The sequence below is a fragment of the Mauremys mutica genome, chromosome 10, assembly GCF_020497125.1.
Source record: "Mauremys mutica isolate MM-2020 ecotype Southern chromosome 10, ASM2049712v1, whole genome shotgun sequence".
NCBI lineage: Eukaryota > Metazoa > Chordata > Testudines > Geoemydidae > Mauremys > Mauremys mutica.
The window spans coordinates 8,190,767-8,218,263 of record NC_059081.1 but is presented as its reverse complement, the minus strand read 5'-3'; the positions used below and the strand labels follow the sequence as shown (position 1 = coordinate 8,218,263).

Genomic DNA, 27,497 nt, shown 5'->3' with positions numbered 1-27,497 from the left:
TTTCTAAAAAATATTTAAAACTCTATATCTCTTCTATTTGGCATCATGGTTCTTGATGTTTACAAATTCTTAAACCAGGACTTCAACTGACCTGAATTCACTTTCACTTTTTCTTAAGTATTTTATAACGGTCATCTCTTCTAAATGCCCATAGAAGAGAGTATATTATATAGAAGAATTTTACAATATTTAAACTTTCTCAGTCTAGAACTTTCTCTCTTTTAATTCTACACTTTATATAGCTTATTAACAAAACCGAATGGATAATAATTTTCAGGAAATCAATAAAATAACAAACCTTTTAAATATTAGCATGTAAAGTTAGGTTTCTGAAGGGTAGTCAAAAAAGTGACTGAACCCCTACTTACTGTATTTCAAGCTCGATACCTTGCTTATCAGTTGGTTTCTCCCAAACTGGAAAAAATATTGAAAAGGGACAAAATATACATATGCTTACAATGAGCTCAGATACTGTATCAAACAGGCAGACAAACTACTCATTACAAATATGCTAATGACTTAAATAAGAAACAACACACACAAAATGGAACAATTTAATTTTATACAAGGATAACAAAAAAAATGACTGGGGTCATTAAGAGAGTAAAATAAAGTTTTGGGACAATTTGACAGTGTTTTATTCCTTACTTTAATAATAATAATAATAATGATAATAATAATTAAAAAGTCCAGTACGAACATGGCTTGAAATCAACGGATGAAGACTTAGAAAAATAATTGATTAGCAGATAATGGAAAGGAATTAATCACACTTGATGGTAAGTTTAACCTTAAATATCAGTGGTATTAAAAAGTTATAATCTAATTAAATGAGAGAGATTTTCGCAATGGTAGGGTAAAATGAGTTCTAACAACCTACTGGCTTTTCATTATCAGCTACTAATAAGTTACCAATTGGAAGGAATGTGTCAGATTTTCCATATAATTTCACAGCAGCAAACAATGCTCACACATTAAGTAGGTGTGATTTGCTACCCACAGTAGCATGCAGGTATTTTTATAAGGAAAAAGGGAATGGTATTCTGTGACCCCTTGCAGTACCATATTCAAAGCACCAAGGGCCATGTATTAAAATATAAACCCATTAAAATAAATATGACAGAATAATACCTTCCCCATAGGGTCATATGAGTGCCTTTTCATTAGACATACTCGGTAAGTCTCAAGGCACTTAAGGGGTTAAGACGCAATGCATGCAATAGTTCCCATTACGTAATGTTAAGTCGCATGATTTGGAATTCACCAGTGTTATGACACAGAAATAAATTGTGCCATCAGTTCAAAGAAATGTTGTTTATATTTTACAAGGTGCTGGTAAGTGGACATTATGCAGCTACTGCTAGGTTAACACAGATTCCAGCTTTCCTCTAATAACCAGCTGGTCTCTAATAGGGGGTGAAGAGCAAAGTGTGCTGCATCAGTAGGCAGTGTCTATCTAATATTGGCAATATTGCTGATGTTTTTAAAAACAAAAGTGAGGATCTGTACACCGTAAATAAATCTAGCACAGGAAGAGACCATGGCTTAGTGTAGATTTTTGTTTTGTTTTTAAACGACACAGTTGTATACCAGAGTGAAATAATTCCAAGCCTTGTTTGTAGCAATTCGACCGGAAGGGGAGTATATGGCACTACAATGAGATATCATAAGTTACCCTGAACACACTCAGTTCATTCAATTTATGGTTTGTTCGGAGCAAAGCATGAAAATAATAAAGTCTTCAAACACATGTAAGTAATAGAGTTTTAGAGACTGATTTTTGTTTCAACATAAAGTGCAACAGTGCTGAAGTTTTCAAAGTCCTTTGTCAATTCTTCATTATTCTCCGACACCATTTCCTGCAATCAGAGTTATGGCACAATGAACGCTGCCAGTTTATTACAGAGGACAGGATACTTCAATATGGATCCTAGCCCTTTTGCTCTTATTTATGCAGTGATGTCTTTAAAGGTTTAACAAATCCTTCTTCATACACCTTCAAAATAGCTTCACAAACAAATCTGTATTGACTCTGAAAAGAAAGTTGATTAAGTTAATTGAAAAAGAAATATAACTTATATGATTAAGTTAGAGATAGAAAAGGTCTCTTAGGTCACCCATCTTATCTTGAAAGGGCAGAATTGTGCCTCATCAAAAGCAGCAGTTTGGTAATTGTACCTTTATTGAGGAGTAGGGACTTACTCCAACCCCATGGATTAACTAGTCTTAGGTTTTTCTACCTCTAACAGTTTAAGAAATAGTGTACCAAAACTACCTTGCCTTTTCCCCTTTCCATTAATTTTGACATATTAGTTGCTCATATCTCACAAACTTCTAGAATGAGAAACCAGTGCTTTATGTCATCAAAAGCTTGAATCCTGGCTTCTTAATTTCTAAAGCATTCTATTTTCAACTCTAGCAGTTCTTGAGATATGAGTTACTAAAAACCATGTCTCAACTAAACAAAAAAAAGCAAAAGAATACCTTAGAGTGGACCATAAAATACAGCCACTATCTTGCAAAGTGCCTCAGATATAAATGATTGCTGTATAATGATATATACCACTGGAAAGGTAGTATTTCTACCTTTCCAATGGCTTAAATCAGTTTTATATAGCCCTGGTTAATGAACAGATGATAGATCTTAAACAAATACATGTCACATGGATTTAGAATTTTAATTATTTATTGTATCATTACATGTGTATCAGTATAGAAATATTTACATATATTAGTATAAATATTTTTCTGTTTGAAGATTTCTCTAGAAAACTGACTCTTCTCAGTTCTTTTCATTTATGACATGGGAAGCATGAACATGGCATAGTGCCACCTTGTGGAAAGTGCATGTATCAATCCAGAAATGGAAAGGCAGGAGGAAGTAGTCTAAAGCAGTGGTCCCCAACCTTTTTGTGGCCAGTAGCACATTCATGTTTTCAGAAGAGTGTGGTGGGCACCAACAATTACTCACATACAGGGCCGGCTCCAGGCACCAGTGGAGCAAGCACATGCTTAGGGCAGCACATGCTACGGGGCAGCATTCCATCCGTTCAGCAGAGTCAGAGCGTTTTTTGTTTTGGTTTGATTTTGGTTTTTTTGGTGCCAGTTCTGGGCAGTGCGGAGAGAAGTCGAAGAGAAGCCGGGAGGACACAGAACACTGGCACCTGCAGCCCCGGAGTACTTTGTCCCCAACAGGCGCGGGTCCCCGGCTTCTCTCCCCTGCTGGGCACTAGGCGGGCCCCGCGTCTGCCGGGGACAGAGAACACCGGCACCCGCAGCCTGCAGCCCTGGAGTTCTTGGTCCCCGGCAGGTGCGGGGCCGCGGCTTCTCTCTGGCTTAAGCTGCAGCCCCGTGCCTGCCAGGGACCGAGAACACCAGCGCCCACAGTCTGCAGCCCCAGAGAAGCTGGAGAGAAGCCGCAGCCCTGCGCATGCCAGGACTGAGAATACCGGCGCCCGCAGCCCCCGAGTTCTCTGTCCCCGGCAGGCGTGGGGCCGCGGCTTCTCTCTGGCTTAAGCTGTGGCCCTGTGCCTGCCAGGGACCGAGAACACTGGCACCCGCAGTCTGCAGCCCCAGAGAAAAGCTGCAGCACTGTGCCTGCCAGGGACCGAGAACACCGGCGCTCGCAGCCTGCAGCCCCGGAGTTCTCTGTCCCTGGCAGGTGCGGGGCTGTGGCTTCTCTCCCCTGCTGGGCACTAGGTGGGCGCATATAAATGCCCCGGCGGGCGCCATGGTGCCCGCGGGCACCACGTTGGAAACCCCTGGTCTAAAGAGACATGATAACATGCAGAGTTTAGGCAGTCCCTGAGTAAAACACTGAATCTGGTTTAGTCTGTTACACTGGTGATGTAATAGTTAAAGAGAAGCATTTCACTGAAATTTTGCCTTATGTCTATTAAGCTCAACTATGAACTGCTGTCAGATGGAACTTATGTCTGACTCCAAGACAAATGAAAGTTCTTAAACAGATTCTAAATCTATTCCCAAACAAAAATTACCTTAAAATAGAATTAAGGTAGAGAATACAAATCAGTAATTTAGGCTAAAGTACATTACGGGGATGTTGCAATTATCCCCAAACCAAGCATTATAAACCTAGGAAAACTCGAAACATGCTAAGAAAAACATGTGGAAACATACAGTTAAGGCACCCAAAAAACCCTTATGACAGGTGTCCTTTCCTGATCCTATGAAGTATTTTATAATCCCAGATGAGATTAAACTGATTTTTAAAGACACAATAGATTTCTTCTATGTGTTCCTCTCTATTGTGTCACTACAGGGCAGAGTTAAAGTTACTTTTTGTATTGCCAGAGCAGAATTACACAGCTGGATTGTATCACCCAGCTTCCCCCTAATTCATCTCCTCCAAATTCCTTCTGCTTCCTTTCCCTTCACACATACTCCAGTACCTTGTTCCTTCCTGTCACCCTCCCTTTCCACATCTCTAGTTTCACTTTCCTACTCTCTCCATTCATTGAGCAGATCTGGTGCAAAGGATAGCTTTTGAAAAGAAATATTTAGAATTAATAGTGATTTTTGCCATTTATTTTCATTATTAAAAAAGTAGGTCTGTCATCAGAAGCTGCTGCAGAGAAACTCATGAAGAATCACTGAGATATCTTACTGTTCTCAGTGGACCAAGACCATAGCAACTCTCAGTTAAGCTGCTCTCTTTCAAAATATCCAGCACCTCTTACTGTCTTCAGTGAGAGTGAAACCACTGAGTAACATGAGATTACTTTTCTACAAGGTACAGTAGTAAGTATGATACTTACAGGTGTTTGGATCATCATGGCCCTTTGATCTCTCATTGTTCTCACAATATCTAATGGATAAACAGGCTGATTGCACTCAATAAGACACATAGCTGTTTCCATAGTGATAAGAACCCCTGTCCGTCCAATCCCAGCACTGGAAAAGAAAAATGTGTCATATCATTAACCATCTTCAAACACTCTTTTTTAAAAAAATAATATACTCCTAAAATGTAAAAAACATTTTAACATTACAATCTTCAGTATCTAAATATACCCAAGAGAAATCTATGATTAGTACAACTGAGGGTTACTGATGACATTCTACTATAAGAGCAGTGTTTGTACATAACGTTGGAAGCTTTCTGTCCTTCCTGGATATAAAAACTCAGTGGGAAATTTTCAAAGCACTGGATGGATCTCTTACCCTTCTGAGTAAGTTTGCATTTTTCTATCTCTGCACATTTCTTTGTCCTCCTAGAATATAAAACCTGAAGAATTTCACAATATTTTGCTGCAGTATAACCAAGCAATCTATTTTTAGGGGTTTCCAAACTCCCAACTGCTGGAGAGCTATTTGGCTCACCACGGGAGCTGAAGAGCCCTACACTGAATAGCACTCAATATCATCTTGCTGTGAACAAAAAAAGACATGTTACCTGTTCCGTAACTGGTGCTCTTCGAGATGTGCTGCTCATGTCCATTCCACATTAGGTGCGTATGCTCGCCACATGCACCGGTGCTGGAAGTTTTTCCCTCAGCAGTATCCATAGGGGAGCAGCTCTAGCGCCCTCTGGAGTGGTGCCTGCATGGTGCAGTATTAGGGGAGCCGCCAGCTCCCTCCACCCTCAGTTCCTTCTTACTGGAAACTCTGACAGTGTTGAAGGAGGGCGGGTCACGGACTGGACATGAGCAACACATCTTGAAGAACACTAGTTACGGAACAGGTAACTGTCTTTTCTTCTTCGAGTGCTTGCCCATATCCATTCCATGTTAGATGACTCCAAGCAGTTCCTGTGGAGGCAGGAAGGAGTTCATGGCTGTGCAGATTGTAATACAGCTCTGCCGAACCCAGCATCATCTCTGGCCTGCTGAGTGATGGCATAATGAGACGTGAACGTGTGGACTGAGGACCATATAGCTGCTCTACAGATGTCCTGGATCGGGATGTGCGCCAGGAAGGCTGCCGAAGACTCCTGTGCTCTAGTCAAATGGGCCCTGACGATCAGCAGCGGCGGGACCTTTTCTAGCTCATAATAGGTCTTTATGCAAGAGGTGATCCAGCTGGAAATCCTATGTGAAGAAACTGGAAGTCCCTTCATCCTATCCATTGTAGCAATGAAGAATTGCATTGATTTACGGAAAGGCTTGGTACGCTCCAAATAAAAAGCCAAGGCCCTCCAGACGTCCAGTGTGTGTAAACGCCTCTCCTCAGTAGTCTTGTGAGGCTTGGGACAGATCACTTGCAGGAATACATCCTGGCTCATGTGGAAGGAAGATACCACCTTCGGCAGGGAGGACGGGTGGGGTCACAGCTGGACCTTGTCCTTATAAATACTGTGTAAGGCGGTTCTGCGGTCAAGGCCTTAATCTCTGAGACTTGTCTCGCCGACGTCACTGCCACCAGGAAAAGTGACTTTCCAGGACAAGTAGGAAAGGGAGCAGGAGCCTAGCGGCTCGAAAGGCGGACCGGTGAGCTTGGAGAGGACCATGTTAAGGTCTCACTCAGGGACAGAGGCCCGTATCTCCGGGTAAAGCCTCTCGAGGCCCCTCAGGAACCTGACAGTCATGTCATGAGAAAAGACTGTCTGACCTTGGATTGGCTGGTGGAACATGGAGATGGCTGCAAGGCACACTCTGATGGAAGAATGCACCAGACCCTGGTTCCTGAGCTGCAGTAAGTAGTCCAAAATAGACTGCACTGAAGAACGCAAGGGAGAAATGCCATGCTCCGACACCCAGCGGGAAAACCTCGTCCACTTGGCCAGAAAAGTTAGTCTCGTGGATTGCTTCCTACTTCCCAGGAGGACCTTCTGGAACTCCTCCAAGCAGGTACGCGCCTCCAGATTCAACCACGGAGCATCCAACCCGAGATGTGTAGAGACTCAAGATTGGGGTGCAGGAGCTGACCGTGATCCTGTGACAGCAGGGCCAGATGGTAGGGAAGGGGCAAGGGAGGGGCCACCGCCATGTTTATGAGTGTGCAGAACCAGCGCTGGTGAGGCCATGTGGGGCAATTATGATAAACTGTGCCTTGTCCCTCTTGATCTTTACTAGGACCCGGATGACCAGAGGGTACGTGTACATCAGATCCTCGGCAACAACAGGAAAAAGGCATCGGAGGGGGAGCCCTTGCTCAGGCCCTGCTGGGAACAAAACCGATGGCACTTTCTGTTTACCATCAGGCGAAACAGATCTACTTGGGGAGCTCCCTGGCTCTGGAGGATCATGCAGGCCACCTCCGGGTGGAGTGACCACTCATAGTGAGAGGAGAAGTCCCTGCTGAGGTGATCTGCTAGAGCATTCCTGATGCCTGGGAGGTGACCAGATTTCAGATGCATGCTGTGGCTGATGCAGAAGTCCCAGAGATGGAGAGCCTCTTGGCAGAGAGCCAACAAGCACGCTCCTACTTGCCTGTTGATGTAGAACATTGAGCCCATATTGTCCATCAGGACTCTCACCACTTTGCCCAACATGTGCGGCAGGAAGACCCTGCAGACCAGCTGGACCACTCTGAGTTCCTTGACATTTATGTACAACACTGCCTCCTCCGGGGTCCACATTCCCTGGATCCAGAGATGTCCGAGGTGCGCCCTCCAACCGAGGTCTGAAGTGTCCGACACTAGCTCAACAGATGGAGCAGTACTGTCGAATGAGACTCCTTCCAGGACTTTCTTGCGATCAGTCCCCCACCGCAACGAGGTGAGAACTGCCAGGGGAATGGTGACGGTCTTCTCCAGGTGGTCCCTGGATTGGGAATAGGTCGACGCCAGCCATTGCTGCAGAGAGTATATGCGGACCACCTGGCATGGCAGACCACATGTGTGCAAGCTGCCATGTGCCCAGGCACAGGCACACTCTAGCCAATTTCAGGAGAAATGCGGACACTTCCGCGATGAGGTCTGTCAGGTCCTGAAACTTGTCTAATGGCTGAAATACTCTCGCCTGGGTTGAATTGAGCACGGCCCCGATGAATTCTATCCTTTGAACTGGAACAAACATGGACTTTTTGTGGCTGACCAGTAGTCCCAAGGAGTGGCAAGTGGCTTGTAGTACAGTGACGTGGGGTTGGACCTGAGCCTTGGAGCTGCCTTTGACCGGCCAGTCGTTGAGGTACGGGTAAATCTGGATATGCCTAAGCCTGAGGTAGGCCGCAACTACCGACATGCACTTGGTAAACACCCTTGGTGCTGTACCAGGCCAAATGGAAGGACTGCAAACTGGTAGTGAACCGAACCCACCGTAAAACGGAGAAAGCATCTATGTCCTGGGAAGATCGCTACGTGAAAATATGCATCTTTCAGATCAAGGGCAGCATACCAGTCTCCCAGATCCAAGCAGACCATGCAAAACGTTAGTTCTTTAGGTATCTGTTGAGGTCTCGCTGGTCCAGTATGGGACGCAGACCACCCTTGGCCTTTGGGATCAGAAAATACCAGGAATAGAAACCCTTGTTCTGATAAGGAGGCAGGACTTTCTCCACTGCCCCCAGCTGTAAGAACCCCTAAACATCCTGCTCAAGAAGACTCTTGAGAGAAGAGTCCCTGAAGACGGATGGGGGGTGTGTGTGGAAATAAATTGGAGGGTGTAACCGTGTGCCACCATACTGAGGACTCAGCAGTCCGAAGTTATTGCTGACCATGCTGGGAGGAAAAAGAAAAGGCGGCTGCAAAAAATTGGGAAAATTGGATCCAGGGAATGGACTGGTAGGTCGCACTCAGGCATGCCCTCAAAATGACTTTTTAGCTCCTTGCTTGGAGTGGTTCGAGCCCGACTGGGCAGAGGGTGGGGGCAGGTGGCTTGCGCACTGTCTATAGCCCTTGGGCTTTTTGTGCAGTGGGTCCTACTGGGGCTGGCTTTCTTGCCCCTGGGGTAGTTGCAATTTGAAACGCTTACGTGCCGGGCCTGGAACGTAGAGCCCCGGGGTGGTTCAGGAGTCCTTCAGCCCATGTAATTTGTTGTCAATCTACTTTGCAAACAGGGCCTGGCCATCGAAGGGGAGGTCCTGAATCGACTGCTGACCCTCGGAGGACAACCCAGAGAGGAGCAGCCAGGATGCTTGCTGCATGGAAATGGCGGACACCAGGATGCAGGTGGCAGAGTCTGCCGCCGCTTGAAGGGCCACCCTGTCAGCAGCCGTGCCCTCGTCGAGGATCGCCTGGAATTCTTTACAGAAACCTTCTGTGAGGGCATTCTTGAAGTTGGCTGTGGTTTGCCACATGTTAAAGTCATAGCGGCCAAGAAGGGCCTGGTAAGTTGGCCACCCTCAACTGTAAGCTAGACGAGGAATAAATTTTCCATCTGAACAAATGCAGTCTCCTGGAAACTTTATTTTTGGGGGTAGCTCTGGGTTGCCCCTGGCATTCCCTCTGGTTAACTGCCTCAACCACCAGGGAATTTGGAGCAGGATGGGAGTAAAGGTATTCGTGCGTATGCTCTGCCCATTTGGAAATGGGGAACAGAAAGGAGGGGGTTTGCCACAAGGTACTAGATATCTTCAATAGCCCTTCGTGAAGGGAAGAGGCACCCTAGCAGGGGCTGTGAAGGAGAGGATGTCGAACAGGGAGTCTGCTTGCTCCTCCAACTCCTCCACCTGCAGGCCAAGGCTGGACATGACCCTCTTCAGCAGCTCCTAGTGTGCCTTAGTGTCATCTGAGGAACCGGGTGAGAGGGCTCCGTGATGGCCTTGTCCGGTGATGACGAGGAGGAGGCTGGTACCACAGGGCCAGCCACTGGGCAGGTTTCGGTACCGATGGTGCACACAGCACTGAGAGTCCGCGAGGCTGTCCCGCTGATGTGGAGCCTTGTTCCGTACCAGAGCCATATCCGAAGCAATTGCTACCCGGTGACCAGAATCCACTGGAGCGGCAACTCTGTGCCTGGCGATAATCACAGTCAAGCCTAGAGGAGGACTAGTCCAAGTGGGACATGCACCTCTGCGGGGAACTCGGGGATGGAAGACTGGCGATCCATGCCTAGCGCTTCGAGACCAGTACCGGGATGAGGAGCGGGACCTGAGGTATCATAGGCCAGGCGCTGGGGGGGGGGGGGGGGAATAACCCCAAATACGGTGACACCCATCTTGGGGATTGTTGGCGGGGCCTGTGACTCGTCTTCTGATCGTTCCCGGGATCTGTAATGGTGTTCTGCAACACGAAGGGCTGGTCCTGACGTTCCTGCTGGGGAGCACATGCCTCCATGGGTCTGCGCCAGGTAACCGGCAAGGTCCGCCTCAAATCCCGCGGCCGGTGCCCAGGGTCCGGTGACCGTAGAGGGCTCCGATGCGTATGCCTCCCTAACTCAGAGGCATGACGGCTTCAAGCAGGTGAACGGTGGCAGGACGTCCCCCGCGATGGGGAATGGTGCCGTTGGGGTAAGGGCAGATGGAAGGTCCCAAGGCCGTGAGGTCTGGGCACCGATGGGGCCGGTGTGGGCAGCACTGGGAGCGTCAGGATCTCCTGCACAGCCTGGAGTGCTTCAGGCATGTATGGCACCTGAAGCTGACAAAGGTCCACCCCTGTGTCCAGGCCTTCAGGCAAGGAACAGGGTGGGCTGCATCGCTTGACACGCGCTGAGGCCCAACATCCCGACAGGGGAGATGAGCTGCCCGGTGCGGGTCTTAGCTCACCCCCAGCCCTGTCCTTCCCCTTGCGTGGAGTAGGAGACCGTCCCCTACCGGCCTTCTTCGACTTCTTGGCTGGGACCATGGACAGGGATCGGTGCCGGCTCGTCGAAGTGGCTCACCATGGTGCTGTGTGCCGAGTTGGACCTCTGCTCTGGGGCCAGAGTGAGCGCCGATTCCATCAGGAGTGCTATGAGTCTAATCTTGCAGTCTTTCTTAGTCCTAGGTTTAAAGGACTTGCAGATACGACACTTATCACTTATGTGCTCTTCATCAAGGCACCTGAGAGAGCTACTATGCAGATCGCCCACGGGCATGGGCCGTTTGCAGTGATCGCAGGGCTTAAGGCCTGGGGACAGGGCATCCCCCGGCCCACGGCTAAGTCCCCAAGACTAACAAAACTAACTACTGCTAAGGGCTAACTAACTCAACTACTAACTATGTACACTAACTTTACAAGAACTCTAGTTCGTATGAACGAAGCCTAAGCAATACTAGTAAAAGCAGCGAACGTTCTGTGCACCGTCACTGCGGGCAAGAAGGAACTAAGCGTGGGGGGAGCCAGCGGTGCCCCTTATACCGTGCCATGAGGGCACACTCCAGTTCCCTTCAAATTATTTTTTTTTAAAGGACCTTCAGCCTAATGAGCCCCCTCTTTCTTCACCGTGGCAAATGGTTCATTTCAGAATCATCAGGCAGTGAGGGGGTGCTTCAGTTCACGATACCCCATTAGAAGCTTTTTACTGAATGACTCCTGTCCCATCTTCCACATTAGGGCAACACCAACCCCAATTAGCTTGACTGCTGTATGTGGTAACTGAACAGGTGCATTCTATGACTAACCCTGTGAAGTCAGCCAGCTTGGGTAACTGAATTATGCTGAAATTAACACCATGCTGCTGTTTCTATGGACAAATAACTTGGAATAGAGAGAAGCTGCCACTGCTGGACAGACAGCAGTCTCTTTGGAGGCTAGCAGCTGCGGAGGACACATTTTGGCTGGTCAGAGCAGATGTCTAAAAATCCACAACTACACTGTGTAGTATTATTTTATTTAGACAATCACTAAGGACTTATTTAATGACATGGTCACATAGCAGGGCATCAGAAGTGAATTCCCAGCTGAGATTACAATGCGTAGTGCTGAAGAACTATGTATTGAAGATGAAGAGCTAGATTCTGTGTTCCACTTTATGCTGCTCAGATGGCATAAAATGCCCCTATCGTTGTTTGAATTGGCTCCCAGGGCAGTTGGATGGCATGCCAGCCTTGGTCCCTCCACTCCATTCCTGCACTGAACTTTGCTCTTAAAGGAGTGGAGAAGCTGGCCTAAAGCCTGGGCTTGTAAAAATATAAATAAATAGGAAATGTACTAACCAAAAGTTGGTGACAAAATGTTTAAACTTTAAATAAAATAGTCTCCAATTAGGAATCTATGCTTCAGAAGGTAAGCATTAGCAGGATCCTGCTTCTGTACACCAAAAAGGCTCTAAGGATGTGTCTACATAAAAAAACCACCTAGTCTCAAAACCTTTTAATAAAAGGTAAACTACAATATGAAGGTTCCCAAGTGGCAAAATAGTGAGAAATCTTACAGAAAGGATATTTATTCAAAATTAAAAACAAAAAAGGCTTGCGTTTAATTTCTTTGTGTGTATGTACACACTCTTCCAGAGTTAGGAAACCTCAGAGAACACCTAAAACTGAGGCAATTTACTCTTGAGCATGGTACACATGTTGTTTTAAATTAAAATGTTTCATATTAAGAAAAATTACAATAAAATATACACTTGGTACTGTCGGGAAACCAGTGTTTTCCATTTGTCAATATGATTGGGAACCTGTATTTGCGCTGTCATATGTACCTTAAATGATACAGTTTGAAGGTGTTTCAGGCTAAAGTGAAAATGTTTGCTTTTAAACAAATTGAATCTTATAAGTACACATTAATAATGCAACTGTAACTTATCTTGATCAGTTTTATTTTTAAATACAATTTAGAATTTAAATATTCTACAAAAAACTTTAATATGTTCCTTTATAATTCTGTCCAGAAGGTGGCATCAAAGGTTACTATATAATGTAGTGGTTTGAATACAACTTTATCATTAGGGGCAAATACAATATTGTATGAAAAACTGCTCAACAAAAAGAAGCTAGGAATATACTCAGGATTCCTATGGATAATGCTCCAACTATCAAGATATATATGCACTGTACCAAGATTTAGTGTATCCTTCATTAGAAAGAATAAAATTATTTTAGAAAATTAGAAAAAATGTATCCAACCCTAAAACAGAATGATTAGTCCTTATAATTCAGATTAGCACTCACTTTCAATTCCCATATGTTAATGCTGTTTGATAACAAAGCAGAGAAAGAGGAAGTTACTCACCTTGGGCAGTAATGATGGTTTTTCGAGAGGCGTCCCCCTATGGATGCTCCACTGTAGGTGTGCTTGCATCCCTGCGCTGCTGATCAGAGAACTTTGGTAGCAGTGTCTGTTCGGCCTGCACATGCACTGTCCCCTCTTCATATTCTGCCATGAGCTAACCACCATTGCCCGGGAGAACCCCCATCAATTCCTTCTCTACCGCAGAGTCCCTGACAAGAACTCTGAAGTAGAGGGAAGAAGGGTGGGTCATGGAGCACCCATAGCGACACACATCTCAAAGAACCAGTTACTGCACAAGGTGACTAACTTCCTTTTCTTCTTCAAGTAGTGTCCCTATGGATGTTCCACTGTAAGTGACTCCCAAGCAGTATCCCTAATGGGAGGAGGCTGGGGCTTCAGAGTTGAGTCTGCTATGAATGATAATACTGCGGAGCCAAAGATAGTGCCGGAAGCAGAGTCCCCCAGTAATCACATAGTGTTCTGCAAAGGTATGCACAGATGTCCAGACTGCTTCCCTGCAGATTTCCAAGATGGGGACATTCTTGAGGAATGTGACAGAGGCGGAAATCAACCTTGTGGAGTGTGGTTGGAGAATAACCTTGTTCTGAAAGAACTGTATTAGGGCAGTGTGCCATCAGTGCTGCTATCTCCCCAATTCTCCTCGCTAAGGTGATTGCCACCAGGAATGCTGTCTTCATAAACAGGTATGTGAGCAAATGAGAGGCAATGGGTTCAAAGGGCAGCCTAGTTGGGTGAAGATTCCTGTCTTCTGGGTGAATCTTGATGCAGGTCTCCAGGTGGTTGGAGAGCTGCCTCCATTAGAAGGTGTGTTAGTCTCAGCTCTCTGTCCTTTCGAGACCACAGCTTCTGCTGTTGACAAAACACACACTTCTGGGGAAAATGGCTTTCCCTGAGGCAACGGACACAATAGGAATGTCCGTCCATTAAGGGATGGCCTGTTTACAGGAGAGGCACCTCTTAAACCCCAGTGAACCGGGCATACCCCACACAGGGGTAGTTCCCAGAAAAAGGGGAAGTAGTAAATAAAGTTGGGGGGGGACATTGTTTGTTTTTTTTAAAGAAAAAAAACAAATGAAACTCTAAACTCACAAAAGAAAGATTAAGTTAGAACAATAGGGTTAACAATCTGATGAACGGACAGCTAATAGCTTTGTCTCTAGCCAGGGGTGGTTGAGAAGGAACTGAGAAGGGTTCTCCCCTGCAAGGTTGGTTAGCCTTGTGGCAGAGCACGAGGAGGGGACAACATATGTGCAGGCCAAATGGACACTGCTACCAAAATTCTCCGATCAGCAGTGCAGGGCTGCATGAGCACCTACAGTGGAGCACCCATAGGGACACCACTCGAGGAAGCAACAGTTATTTACTGGGAAGTCACTGATTTGCAAAGAACATAAATGTTGACAATTTCTCTCTATAGTTCTCCCTTAGCAGCAATTAGTGTTCAGATATACAGATTTTTAAATGGCTGATATTAACTCTTTTTGGTCTGTCTAGGCCACACATTAATAGTTTTGTGGCATAAGAACTGTATTCTAAGAGAGTTGGACACCAGTTTAAAAAAATATAACTCAATGCAGTTTCATATACAACAGGTTTACAAAGTTTTCCTGCCAATTTTTGTGGCTTTACAATCACTTGTATCTATTATTGCACGGAAGGGAAGATCCACTCTAATGGATCTGCAGTTTTTTCTATTTTCCTGGGATCAAACTGGAGAGAAAAAAAGGTGGTGGTATTCTTCCATGCTCTTCCGAGAAAGTAAGTGCCAGCCACGTGAGTCGCCAAAACGAGAAATCACCACAGTAGACTTGGCAGATATTCAAAAGATGTGCATCACATGACATCCCTAGAATCCTTGAGCTTGAGTCCCCTGGATATGGGTCCTTCTTGACTGAGGAAGAAATGTGATAGTATCTCTAAAATGCCACCCACCTGAGTTACCCGCATGATACATCACACACAGTAAATTGTGCAAGGTCTGTGACCCTCCCTCTCTTTTCTTACATGAAGCATGAAATAGCTATCAGTGCTGCCATTAAAGTTTTCACCACTGGGCAGCTGAATTAACACCTCCCTGAGATGAATGAGCACTTGACACCTCCCAGAGGTATTATTCTAGGCTCTCTGCAAACTAAGGCCATGTCTACACTAGCACATATGTTGGCAAAACTTTTGTTGCTCAGAGGTGTGAAAAAAACACTCCCGAGTGACATAAGTTTTGCCGGCACAAGTGCTCATGTGCACAGCGCTATGTCAGCAGGAGAGCTACCGCTGCTCATCGAGCTGATTTTATTACGTCGACAGGAGAGCTCTTTCCCATTGGCATAACGCAGCTACACAAGTGCTCTTGTAGCAGCACAGCTGTATCAGTACAGCTCTTTGGCTGTAAGCTTGTAAATATAGACATGGCCTCAGTCTCTGCATCAGTAATTCCTGGTTCACACTTTTGAGGTTTTCTTTGCAATCACATACTTTAGCTCGAAATACACTAAAACAAAAAAAACCTTTGAAGTTAAGATTCTGGAGAAAAAGAGAGGTGTTGATATTCTGCACTGCCACAGTGTCCAAGCTTTGCCTTGGACAGAAGAAAATATATTTCCCTCCCATTCCTGTGTGAAAGACCCAAACAAAACCAGGAGAAATTGACAATACACTAGAGGCTGTCAAATGCACAAAGTAAACATACTGGGGAAAAAACCAACAATTTTTGCTCTAACCTTTTCCAGTGTAGTGGGGTGGTCACTCACTCCTGCCTTAAAAGGCTTAAAACAGCCCGGGGAGAGGGCTGTGGCAGGGAAGGAAAAGCGGGGCTGATTGGGGAAAGCAGCCTCAGCTGGGGGCCATGCCCCAATCAGGCCGAGGCCGGCTTAATGAGGGCCCAACTGGCCCTTATAAGAGGGCTGGGGCCAGAGACAGACTCTCTCTAGCTTTGAGAGGGAAGGACCTGGCTGCAGGGAGCAGAGAGATGGTACCTGGAGTGGAGCAGAGCTGGGGGAAGGCCCAGGGAGCTGGGGAGCTCCGGCCTGGAAACCCCCCAGGCTGCGACCTAGTGGAAGGCCAGTTAGGTACTGGGGTTGCAGGGGGCAGCCCATGGGTAGGCAGAGGCAGCAGGTCCAAACCCCCCTTGCCTATGATGAGTGGCTTTTACACTGCAGTCTGCCCCAGTGAGCAGGGGCTAGATGGTGACTAGCAGTAGTTCACGACTGAGGCAAGGTGGGGATAGAGGGCTGGGGGTTCTCCTGGGTGGGGAGACCCTGAGACTGCGGGAATATTGCCGGGGGCAGCACGCAAAAGATAAGGGGGCCAGCCGCAGGGGACACTGGCCTGAAGAGGGCATTCCGGAGGCTGGACATGCTAGTTCCCTGAGATGACCAGCAGGAGGCGCCACAGCAGTGAGTAGTGCACCGCATCATCCAGTTATAATAATCTTAGGTCTTACGTATAAAAGCAGTAGATAAAAAAATTAAGTTCACAGTGTCCCTTTAGCCTCTGTTTCCCCATCTATAAAAGGGGTATACTACTTGACAGGTTAGATTGTAAGGGTTACTGTTTGTACAGCATTTTGAAGATGAAAGGGCCAAAGTCTATTCACGTATGTATGCCTGTAACTCTCAAAAAAGTCAGTGGGTGATGTGCATGTTGATTTGAAGACAAAATTTGGCATTAAGTATTATTCCTGTCTTCTACTTACATTAAGTGCTGTGGAGATTCTGTGTTAAATGGATTCTAAATGTGAATGATGAAATGTTAATTGTCACTAAAAACTATTTAATAAGAACAGCACATTAACAGTCTATGTAAATCTGAAATACACCTTAAAGAAAACATGAATACAGTTGTTTTCATTCATGTCAAAGTACACAAATGTTAAATATTTGAATCTGGTAAATATGGATACACAAATATTCAGTACTGGAGAGAAGACAGACTTTGGTGAAAAAGTGATTTATGTCACTACTGTACATGCTAGAGAGAGAGAGAGAGAGAGAGAGATCTTGCCCTTATGGATATAAGATTTATCCAGTTCTTTTTTAATTTTGCAGTTCACAGACACTGTATGTATAGCAGTTTCCTAAATGGGAAGTGGTTTCTTCTCCCTCTAGAATTACCATGATCATTACTATCCACAGTCATTTTACCGATATGAAACATGACAGTGCATTTGATTCTGAAAACTGCTCACTCAAGTGTGATGCTAATATCAAAAGGTATAGAGAATTATGGATAACTGTTCAATTCAAATTTTAAATCCCCTTGTCTCTTTCCTTTAACAGGAACTCAATGAAATTTATAATTGAATTTAATCAGAAATGGTGAACAATAAAAGACTAAATAAAATGGAGAAGAAAGCATGCGATGAGAAGAGGCAGTTAGACTATTTATGAAAGTTAGAAAAAACAAATACCTGCAATGAACAACAACAGGTTCTTCTCTGCCAGCCCTCTTTTTTCGTACAAGAGACACAAAATCTAGGAAGTCACTGGAATCATCAGGAACCCCATGATCAGGCCATGCTACATACTGGATCTGGGTGAGCTGACGAGTTTCATTTTTCTAATCAGGAATACAAAATTTGTTCAAATGTAATTCAGACTTCATAATTAAAAAAAAAGTGATAATCAACTATACTCGAATAATTACCTCTCATTTAGACATCTCAAAGCACTTTATGAATATTAATTATTTGCCAACACATATATTAGAATCCTATTTTTCCTTATAAACAATAATAAAAGGCACAAATGTCTTTATAAGCCATTTAGAGTACATCTCTAGAACAGGCAAGCTATTACTTTGGCTTTTCTGCTAAAGTCTGTTTTACTGTTATCTAATCTTTTCAATCCACTCCGTCTGTTGGTGGAGCTCTCTGGGGCAGAAACAGTCTTGCTTTGTTACACATAGTGCCTAGTACAATCGGACCTTGATCCTGACTAGTGCTCCTAGGCATTACCATAATATAAACATAATGCATTAGAAATGGGCTGGAATACATTTCTAAAATTCACTACCAAAGTGCATTGTAAAATAAGCAACCAGGTGCAATTTGGACAGAAATACCATATACCAATTCAACAAAGAATCAAGGAAATATGACTAATAATGCATAAGAAAGAGAAGATCACTATTTTAAAGTGTAGTTCTACTCTGAAAAGCAAAAGTAATAAAAATAGTACTATGGGTTCCATGTTTGCTGCACCTAAATGGCAGATCACATTTTCTCAACTTTAAAGTGAAAAGATTTTTTCCCTCTAATGCCCAGTACCAAACACAGCCAGGCATCTTAAAATCAAGCTATGCCTTTTCTGCCTCGCACATCATTAGCAATACATAAGAACATAAAAGTGCCCATACTGGGTCAGACCAATGGTCCATCTAGCTCAGTATTCTGTCTTCTGACAGTGGCCAATGCCAGGTGCCACAGAGGGAATGAACAGGCAATCATCAAGTGGTCCATCCCCTATCGCCCATTCCCAGCTTCTGGCAAACAGAGGCTACGGACATCATCCCTCCCCATCCTGGCTAATAGCCATGGATGGACCTATCCTCCATGAATTTATCTAGTTCTTTTTTTAATCCTGTTATAGTCTTGGCCTTCACAACATCCCCTGGCAATGAGTTCCACAGACTGACTGTGCGTTGTGTGAAAAAAATACTTCCTTTTGTTTGTTTTAAACCAGCTGCCTATTAATTTCATTTGGTGACCCCTAGTTCTTGTGTTAAGGAAGTGTTATTTACTCCTCATATTTACTTTCTCCACACCAGTCATAATTTTATAGACTTCAATCATATTCCCCCATAGTCATCTCTCTTCCAAGCTGAAGAGTTCCAGTCTTATTCTCTCCTCATACAGAAGTTGTTCCATACGCCTAATAAAATATTCTGCAACAGAAACTTAGTTAACAATTATTTTGATGTATGCCAAAAGAGAATCCATCTCTCACATTCTCAGTTGTGCTGGCACTGCAGGAATAATTAGAGTAAAAGATAGTCAAAAACTTGCCCTTGTCTATAAAAGAAGCACATCTAACTGAATACACCCAGCGATCAAACCTGTTGAATAAGAAGATATTATTTTTGTGCTCTCTTTTCTAACCATAACCACAACAGAACACACAACAGGTAGCTTAAAATAATAATAATTTCTAATTTAAAAATATCAGGGAATTGGGGGATTAAAGAGTGTGGAAAATAAACAAGACCTGAGGAGACTGCAGAAAGTGGGGCCAGAGGTATGTGGTGGCAGTTCTGTCTGCATGAGAGAAAACTTAAGTAGCGGGGGGGTCTAGGAAAGGCAAACAGGGAAGGAAAGGGGCTATGTAAGCAGATGGGTGAGGGAAATGGAAAGAGGGACCAGCAGGTCATGAGACCCTGAGTGCCATAGCCATAAACATCTACAGCTATATGTGGTGTACACTGAGGTGTGTGCTAGAGTGCTGAAATGTAGAGAGACTGACCAGGCAGTGGAACAGGAGAAGCAGCTGTGTAATAGGAAAATTTCAGCCTTCTGAAATACTAGGTACCTCTTGATGCACTAATTAAGTGCTCAGTCAGGATTACAGAGTTACATTTAATTTATAATAAACATAAATAGCTAGTTAAGTACTTACTACATAAAAAGTACTATAAAATATACAGTAACCAAGATTTCTTCCACCGTGTATCAGCCTCAGCACAACTTTATTTTCTACTCTGACTTATTTGGTTTACTGAAGGCCTTCCCCACCCAACCACATCCACATGCCTGCTAGACCAAAGTAATACTAAAAAAATTGCCAGATTTCTCCTATTTTTGGAGGATCACTGACTAGGCCTCATAAATCCTAAAATTTTGGAAGATACTCCTGTATTACATCTTCAAATTCATGTAACCCTTTGCCCATGGAATTCTCAAAATTGAAAGAGAAAAATACAGCTGTCCCCTTTTTTGCGAAATTACACCATAACAGCCATTTGACTAGCAGTCTCCATTAATTATGATGTAATTTCTCTCAGGAGAATCTCATTCTTTCTGATGCCATTCTGTGACTTATTATTCACTTATATATAAAACATACTGTACAATATCTGAGATGCAATAGAACACTGGGAGAATAGGCCTATTCTATGAGAAATTTTACAGATAAAATGACTGTTTTGGATAATTCAGCTGCAGTAACCAACAGTGAGAACTTCCCAACTGATCTTAACTACTGCAAAAGTGTACAATATCAGAAAGTTTCAGTTAGTTGGGAAGTCATATCATTTGATGTTTTAAAGATGATCATCTGTGCTCTAAATTGCACCTGGAAATGCAAAAGCAACCAGTGCAGAGCTCTTATCCTACTTAAGGGCAAAAAAATGGTAATCTAACTATTGTGCCATTCTGTGGTAACTGTCAAAATTACAAAAAGTATATTTTTGTACTAAGTTTGGAAGAACTGTAACTGTTTCACCTCAAACAGAGCCACTGTCTTTCAAAATATCGATCCTCTCTCATTTTCTAAGTTACTAGGAATTGGTTCTACCTGCAAATCCTTTTTCTTCAAGTTAATACATGAAGGATACTTACCCATAACCAGAGTTTTTTTAGATGGAACCTGCATATTCCCAACATTTAGAATTGTCCCCATAAATTTTGCCACCATATATCAGAAATCCAGGCTTTCGTTTAAAAATATGAAGCTTAAAGACATTATTTTAGGAATACTATCCTCCTAATGTGGTTTGTTACCCTATTAAGAAATGTTTACTGAAAACTGTCTTCAGAGACACAAAATGTGTTTCTAGGCAGCAACAATGAAAAGTTTCTAATTTCTATCCTAATCTAATGATGTTTGGAAAAGATCAAGGGAATATATTAAAATAAATCTCTAATGATTTCTTATTTAATTATTGTCATGGCTTTAGCTTTAGGATTATCTTGGACCAAAAAGCTCTTAGTTAATTAACACTCATCCCATATGACTAAGATATTGCACTGTACCCATAACAAGAACAAGATTAAATCTCTGTTCAATTCCCTGAAAAGGTACCACTAAAACTTTTTTTGTGAACAAAAGGTATGTATTCATAAAAAAGAAAATAATTCACACAAAATAAGATCTTTCAAACTGAGACTAATTTTCTATGGGATTTTAAAATTATCAATTAATTGGATATAGTCAATAGTCTACATGTGGACGTGCTATAAAACTGGAAAGAATGTCCGCAGTTAGGTAATTCTACTTTGAGGATTCCACAGAATTTGACTAATAACTATATTATAGTTTTACCTCAAGGTTAGTCAGTGTCATCTCTCTGAAGACATAAGCAGGATTTCCTTCCTCTGAATGGCAGGTAATCTGGAAATTTCCATATGATGAGCTTCCTGTAGGCTCTGGCCAGTACTGATGGCACTTAACCTAAGGTCAAGAGGTTTTCAAAAGATGAGTCTTTAGATTCATAGACCGTTATTTTTCCTCTTTTACAGATTCAGCAAAGTTCTCTTCTGAGCATTTTGTAATTACTGCTGACTTACTTACCAAACATACGGCAGGGGTTTATAATTGAAAATGAGCTATTAACTGCATAACTGAAATAAAAAATTTCAAACTAGTGTAATTGATATTAGCCCTGAGCAGATGAATACAATTAACCAGTTTCAACTGTTTTTGTTCATATGACATAATCAAAGGATCAAATTTTGACTCTGCAAATGCATGTAACTCCATGAAAGTTCCGTATGAATAGTTGAGGGCAAAATATGGTTTAAATTAGCATTGCAGGATGTGCAGTTGCCATTCACCTTGAAGGCACCAAACTTTTCCTCTGATCTATCTGTGTGAATATTATATAACTACACTGCCTGCAGGCACTTAAATACTTGATTTTCATACAAAAAGTCAGGTAACATCATGTAGAAGTCCTGCTTCTCTTCTCAACTTTGTTTCCTTCACACAGGCCCCAACTCTTGAGTTTAGTGTAATTGAATAGTGATGCCTTTAATTTTTGATATTACTTCTTTTTAAATATTCCCTTTTGACACCACAGTGATAGGTCCCTCCTTAGATCCATTCCTAACTTCTAAAATCCTAAAATAATCGTTCCTTAACGCAGATTTACATGAAAAAGAAAACATGTTGCTGTAATGTGAAAGGAGGAGGTGGCCAGTAAGCAGTGACTAAGATTGCTTCATGGTGGGACAAAACTAAGGTGCATTAGGTGGTGGGTTTACCAAAATCTTTACAGTTAAATGAGAATGTTAAAGAAGACCAACTTTATGACAAACTGCTTAAATGCCCAAATATAAATAGAGGTCATTTCAGTTCATGCATACTTTTTATCTTTCTAATCCACCTGGCAGGGTCTGTAAAAGCAGCCATATCTGCAGACTTTCTGCTCTCCTGAGACACTCTGGCATGCAGTGGGATAGTGACTTCATTAGCCCCTTGATCAGCATTAGAGCAGGGAGTCTGCCGATAGGTAAGACAAATGAAGTCCTTTTATTTCAATATTTAGCAGTTCTTAAAGAATTCTATAAATATCAGTATTAAAAAACCTTAGAGAACTGCTATCGTGGGTCTGTTCTGAGATCTGCAAAGAAAATTAAAGTAAATTAAAAGGGCACTTGAACTGAAATTCCCTCTAATTGTGTTCATTTGGGAGCACACAGCATCATATAGTAAAACTGAGTCACTGAAAAATAGTTTAAAAACATTTAAAAAACACAACTACAATTATTTTTATGGTGTTTAACAGGTCTGACAGCACAGCAAATACACGGTTATTTTAACAAGAAGAATGCGCACACACACAGCTGAACTGAAGTCTGAATTAATGTGACTATCCTCAACACAGACCAGTTTTGCTGGCCAGGATGATAGACATCTACTGTAAAACCCACCAAATAAAACTCAGAATTATGATGAAATTTCAGGATATTGCAATCAGCCAATTATGCTTATGTGTTTCAAGTTCTCCAATTGCCACTGAATGTTACAAATAGTATGCCAGCTGTTCTATGAAATACACCAGGTATGTGCTAATATTTGAATGGTACTTCAGTGGACAGAGGCAACACAATGGGCAAAATTATTAAGGAGACAATATCAACCAGAATTTCAGGTTTAGCTGAAATTAGGTGATGCCATTATGGCAACATACACATAATTATTTAGAATTACTTTCTTATTTATAATTTGTATCTATGCAGCTAACAACATGTAACATAACAGCTTTTTCTATTAAAAGAAGCATATATAAAAATGGGTTAAGAACTAACATGACTGACTACTCAAAAACAAATCTTTTAAAATAAAAGATTGCATGTACAGTAGTCAATTTGCAAACACTAATAATCTTTCATTTGATTAAGCAAATACCCAGAGGCAGTACTCCACTGCGCGGAGGTGTACAGCTTGAAAGTAATAGAATCACAGAACTGGAAGGGACCTCAAGAAGTCATCTAGTCCAGTCTCATGCACTCATGGCAGGAAAAAGTATTATATAGACCATCCTTGACAGGTGTTTGTCTAACCTACTCTTAAAAATCTCCAGTGATGGAGATTCCACAGTCTCCCTATTATATTTATTTATAATTTATTCCAGTGCTTAACCACCTTGACAGCTAGGAAGTTTTTCCTAATGTCCAACCTAAACCTCCCTTGCTGCAATTTAAACGCCTTACTTCTTGTCCTGTCCTCAGAGGTTAAGAACAACAATTCTTCTTCCTCCTCCTTGTAACCACCTTTTATGTACTTGAAAACTGTTATGTCCCCTCTCTGTCTTCTCTTTTCCAGACTAAAAAAACCCTTTTTTTCAATCTTCCCTCATAGGTCATGTTTTTTAGACCTTTAATCATTTTTATTGCTCTTCTCTGGACTTTCTCCAATTTGTCCACATCTTTCCTGAAATGTGATGCCCAGAACTGGACACAACACTCCAGTTGAGGCCTAATCAGCGCGGAGTAGAGCGGAAGATTTACTTCTCATGTCTTGCTTACAACATTCCTGCTAATACATCCCAGAATGATGTTCGCTTTTTTTGCAACCGTGTTACACTGTTGACTCATATTTAGCTTGTGGTCCACTATGACACCCAGATCCCCTTCTGTAGTACGCCTTCCGAGGCAGTCATTTCCCATTTTGAATGTGTGCAACTGATAGTTCCTTCCTAAATGGAGTACTTTGCATTTGTCCTTACTGAATTTCATCCTATTTACTTCAGACCATTTCTCCAGTTTGTCCAGGTGATTTTGAATTTTATCCTAACCTCCAAAGCACTTGCAATCCTTCACAGCTTGGTATCATTTGCAAATTTTCTAACTGTATTCTCTATGCCATTACCCAAATCATTGATGAAGATACTGAACAGAACCGGACCCAGAACTGATCCCTGCGGGACCCCACTCATTATGCCCTCCCAGCATGATTGTGAACCACTGATAACCACTCTCTGGGAATGGTTTTCCAATCGGTTATGCACCAACCTTATAGTAGCTCCATCTAGGTTGTATTTCCCTAGTTTGTTTCTGAGAAGGTCATGTGAGACATATCAAAAGCTTTACTAAAGTCAAGATATACCACTTCACCTGGTCCATCCCATCCACAAGGCGTGTTACCCTGTCAAAGAAAGCTATCAGGTTGGTTTCACACCATTTGTTCTTGACAAATCCATTCTGACTGTTACTTATCACCTTATTTATCTTCTAGATGTTTGCAAACTGATTGCTTAATTATTTGCTCCATTATCTTTCCAGGTACAGAAGTTAAGATGACTGGTCTGTAATTCTTCGGGTTGTTCTTATTTCCCTTTTTATAGATCAGCACTATATTTGCCCTTTTCCAGTCTTCTGGAATCTCTCCCATCTTCCATGTCTTTTCAAAGATAAATGGATAATGGTGGATTTAAGGCTGATCCATGGATCTGGATCCAATTCTCCAAAGAGCTCCATAATATAATTGGTGATTGTTATGATGTCGTGACATTGCAAGGCAAATTTATGACATTGCAAAGCAAACAATACAACACTGGTCCAGGCCTCCTTACAGGATTAAATCATCCCTGTCCAGAAACTTTAATCTAGAAAAAACGACGACATTTTCTGAGTTGACATAGCTCAGGAGAAAAAACCCACACTCGAAGCAGGTAACTTTGTTTACTACTTCACTGTAAAAACAGTCAGATTAAGTCTTTAAAAACTCATTTATGAAACATGAGAATCAAGATTTATACATGTTTCAATACTACACTAAATGTTAAGACTAGTTGCATAATCCTGAAAGAAAGGGTTTAAAACTGAAACACAGGAGAGCCTTAACTGTATCAATAACTGTGAGCACTCCCATAAAAAGGAAATTCATAATGGCCCTGTTATATCCTAGTCATTTATGGCCGATTCCAAAAGGGATTTAAAAAATATTATGTGATTAGATTTCAAGTCAGAACTTTGACTTACTCTGCCCCTTTCAACTTGAGTGGTCAACATTACAACCATAGATGAACCTTGTTCCCAAGTCATCTGCCAAAAATCAGGACAAGTGTTCGGTAATGGACCCTGACAAGCAATGTACTGGTTTATTATGCTGGAAGAAGAGATTTCCATCTAAAAGAAAACAAATTAATAATTATTTTAGTTGTTAAACAACATTACTCTCTTGGTAACTTTAATTTATGCACCACAAATTTAGACTTTGCTAGATAATTTAAATTAGATTTACAAAAAATATAGGAAGAAGGAATCAATAATATCAATACTATTAAAATGTTTATCACCAGACCACAGATAAAAGAGCTCACAAAACAAAAGAAACCCGTCAAGGCTGAAAAAAAAATCTTCTTATTTAAAACCATTAAGAAATTCAAATATCTTTCATTTAATTAACTGACAGACCTTAGTTGCCAAATACCTGAGCTGTCAAATACCACAGGTCACAATGAAGGCATACGAAAAAACGTTACAGTTCAGTGTCAAAATAATTTTTGTAGACGTATACACATTACATCCACTGTTTACAATATATGATAATTTAAATACTAATCCTGGAATCAAATATCTTTCCTTTGTATTCCTGAAGTGAAAAGTTAGCTATACTTTGTTATTACTGGCTATAAGACAAAGACCTACTAAGCTAAATTTTGCTAGTCTTGAACACTGAAACAACAATGTGCATTGGGTTACTTTGCGCCAGTTTTAACTCTAGATAGCTACTTTCTCCCAACAATGACCCCATCTGAAATAAAATTCAGGCTCTTGTTGCTGCACATAAAATCTCTCAATTTGATTGAGAGTTAGTAGGAAATTATCAACCACTGCCTTTTAGATAAACAAACCTACTAACATGTAAGCCAACTGGTGAAAATACTTCCCCATCCACTCTAATCTACATTAGATTTGAGAAACATTTTCAAAAAGAGTGAATTATCTTATTTTTACATTTTCTGCTGTAAAATTATAAATCAATTGTTCTTCTCCAGAATGCTGCCACAACGTACTTACAGTATGAATCACATAAAATTCAACTCACATTTATATAATTTGCATTGATGTAGTCATCATTACTCTTCAAAATGACCCGTGTAGCATCATCTGAAAAAATATTTAAAGAACATGTTATTTCTCTACCAAGTAAAAATAAAGACAGTATTTTAACTTAAAACCATATACATACACATACACACACTTACAAGGCGAAATGTCTCTGTATCTATTTTTGGAAATATTTTGAGGTAATTTGGCACAAGACATTGTCATTCCAGGCTTCTTCCTATACAGTTGCTAAAAGAGAATAAAGATGGTCAGATAGTAACAGACACAACATAGGACTTGCTAGCTAGGACATTTTCTATTCACAAGCACGATGCAATATTAATTTTGTTCTTTTACAAGATCATTCAAGCAGCTGGACTATGAGCTCACAAGGCATAGGCTGAGAAACTGATTCGTAAACTGTTGTAGCAGGCATGCATCTGGACAATGGCCAATACTATTGGGTATTGTGGGAACAGCAGGCACAGTCCACTACATCTTAAGACAGTGTTTTGGGCTGGCAGATACATACTGTGAGTAGACCTTACTGGCTATGCTACTGCTATGCCTCGAGCCTGCCACCATCATCCTCCTGCACTCCTACACAGTGCTGCAATGAATCTTAGTCTCCCAGTAAATGGGTGTGTGTGTGCAAGCATTCCCTCTGCAGGAGTTCTGCTGTATTCTGGTACATAGGCACCTATGTGGAGAGGCCGTGAGTTGCTGCCCCTAACTGAACCAGCACACTTCTCAATTCAAAGAAATATAGCAAAGAGCCCCACAGTGCATGGGATATTACATGGAAACAATATATACTTCCTGAAGACTCAGGGTAAAATGAAAAACACGTGAATACAAATTCCGTTTGGATGATTAACAAGTGTATATCTCATCATAGATTTGGATGGTACATTACAGGGAGAATCAACAGTCCCTGCCATGATGATCTTACAATTTAAGCTAGGCAATGTGACATAGCTGTTTATTTTCATGAAG

At 42.2% G+C, this 27,497-nt stretch overlaps 1 protein-coding gene across 3 annotated transcripts in view; it reads right to left on the bottom strand.

Annotated features, from left to right (window-relative positions):
* Positions 1–442: 442 nt before the first annotated feature.
* Positions 443–27,497, bottom strand: part of PTPN4 (protein tyrosine phosphatase non-receptor type 4) — a 191,822-nt gene continuing 164,767 nt past the window's right edge. For all 3 annotated transcript variants that reach the window (XM_045031786.1, XM_045031784.1, XM_045031785.1), the window contains 7 exons: positions 26,660–26,750; positions 26,500–26,561; positions 25,431–25,577; positions 21,268–21,396; positions 17,421–17,569; positions 4,779–4,914; positions 443–2,032 (listed from right to left, as the gene is read on the bottom strand). In XM_045031786.1, the coding sequence (XP_044887721.1) occupies positions 1,946–2,032; positions 4,779–4,914; positions 17,421–17,569; positions 21,268–21,396; positions 25,431–25,577; positions 26,500–26,561; positions 26,660–26,750 (801 nt within the window). In that variant the 3' untranslated portion in view covers positions 443–1,945. The remainder of the gene's footprint in view (positions 2,033–4,778; positions 4,915–17,420; positions 17,570–21,267; positions 21,397–25,430; positions 25,578–26,499; positions 26,562–26,659; positions 26,751–27,497) is intronic.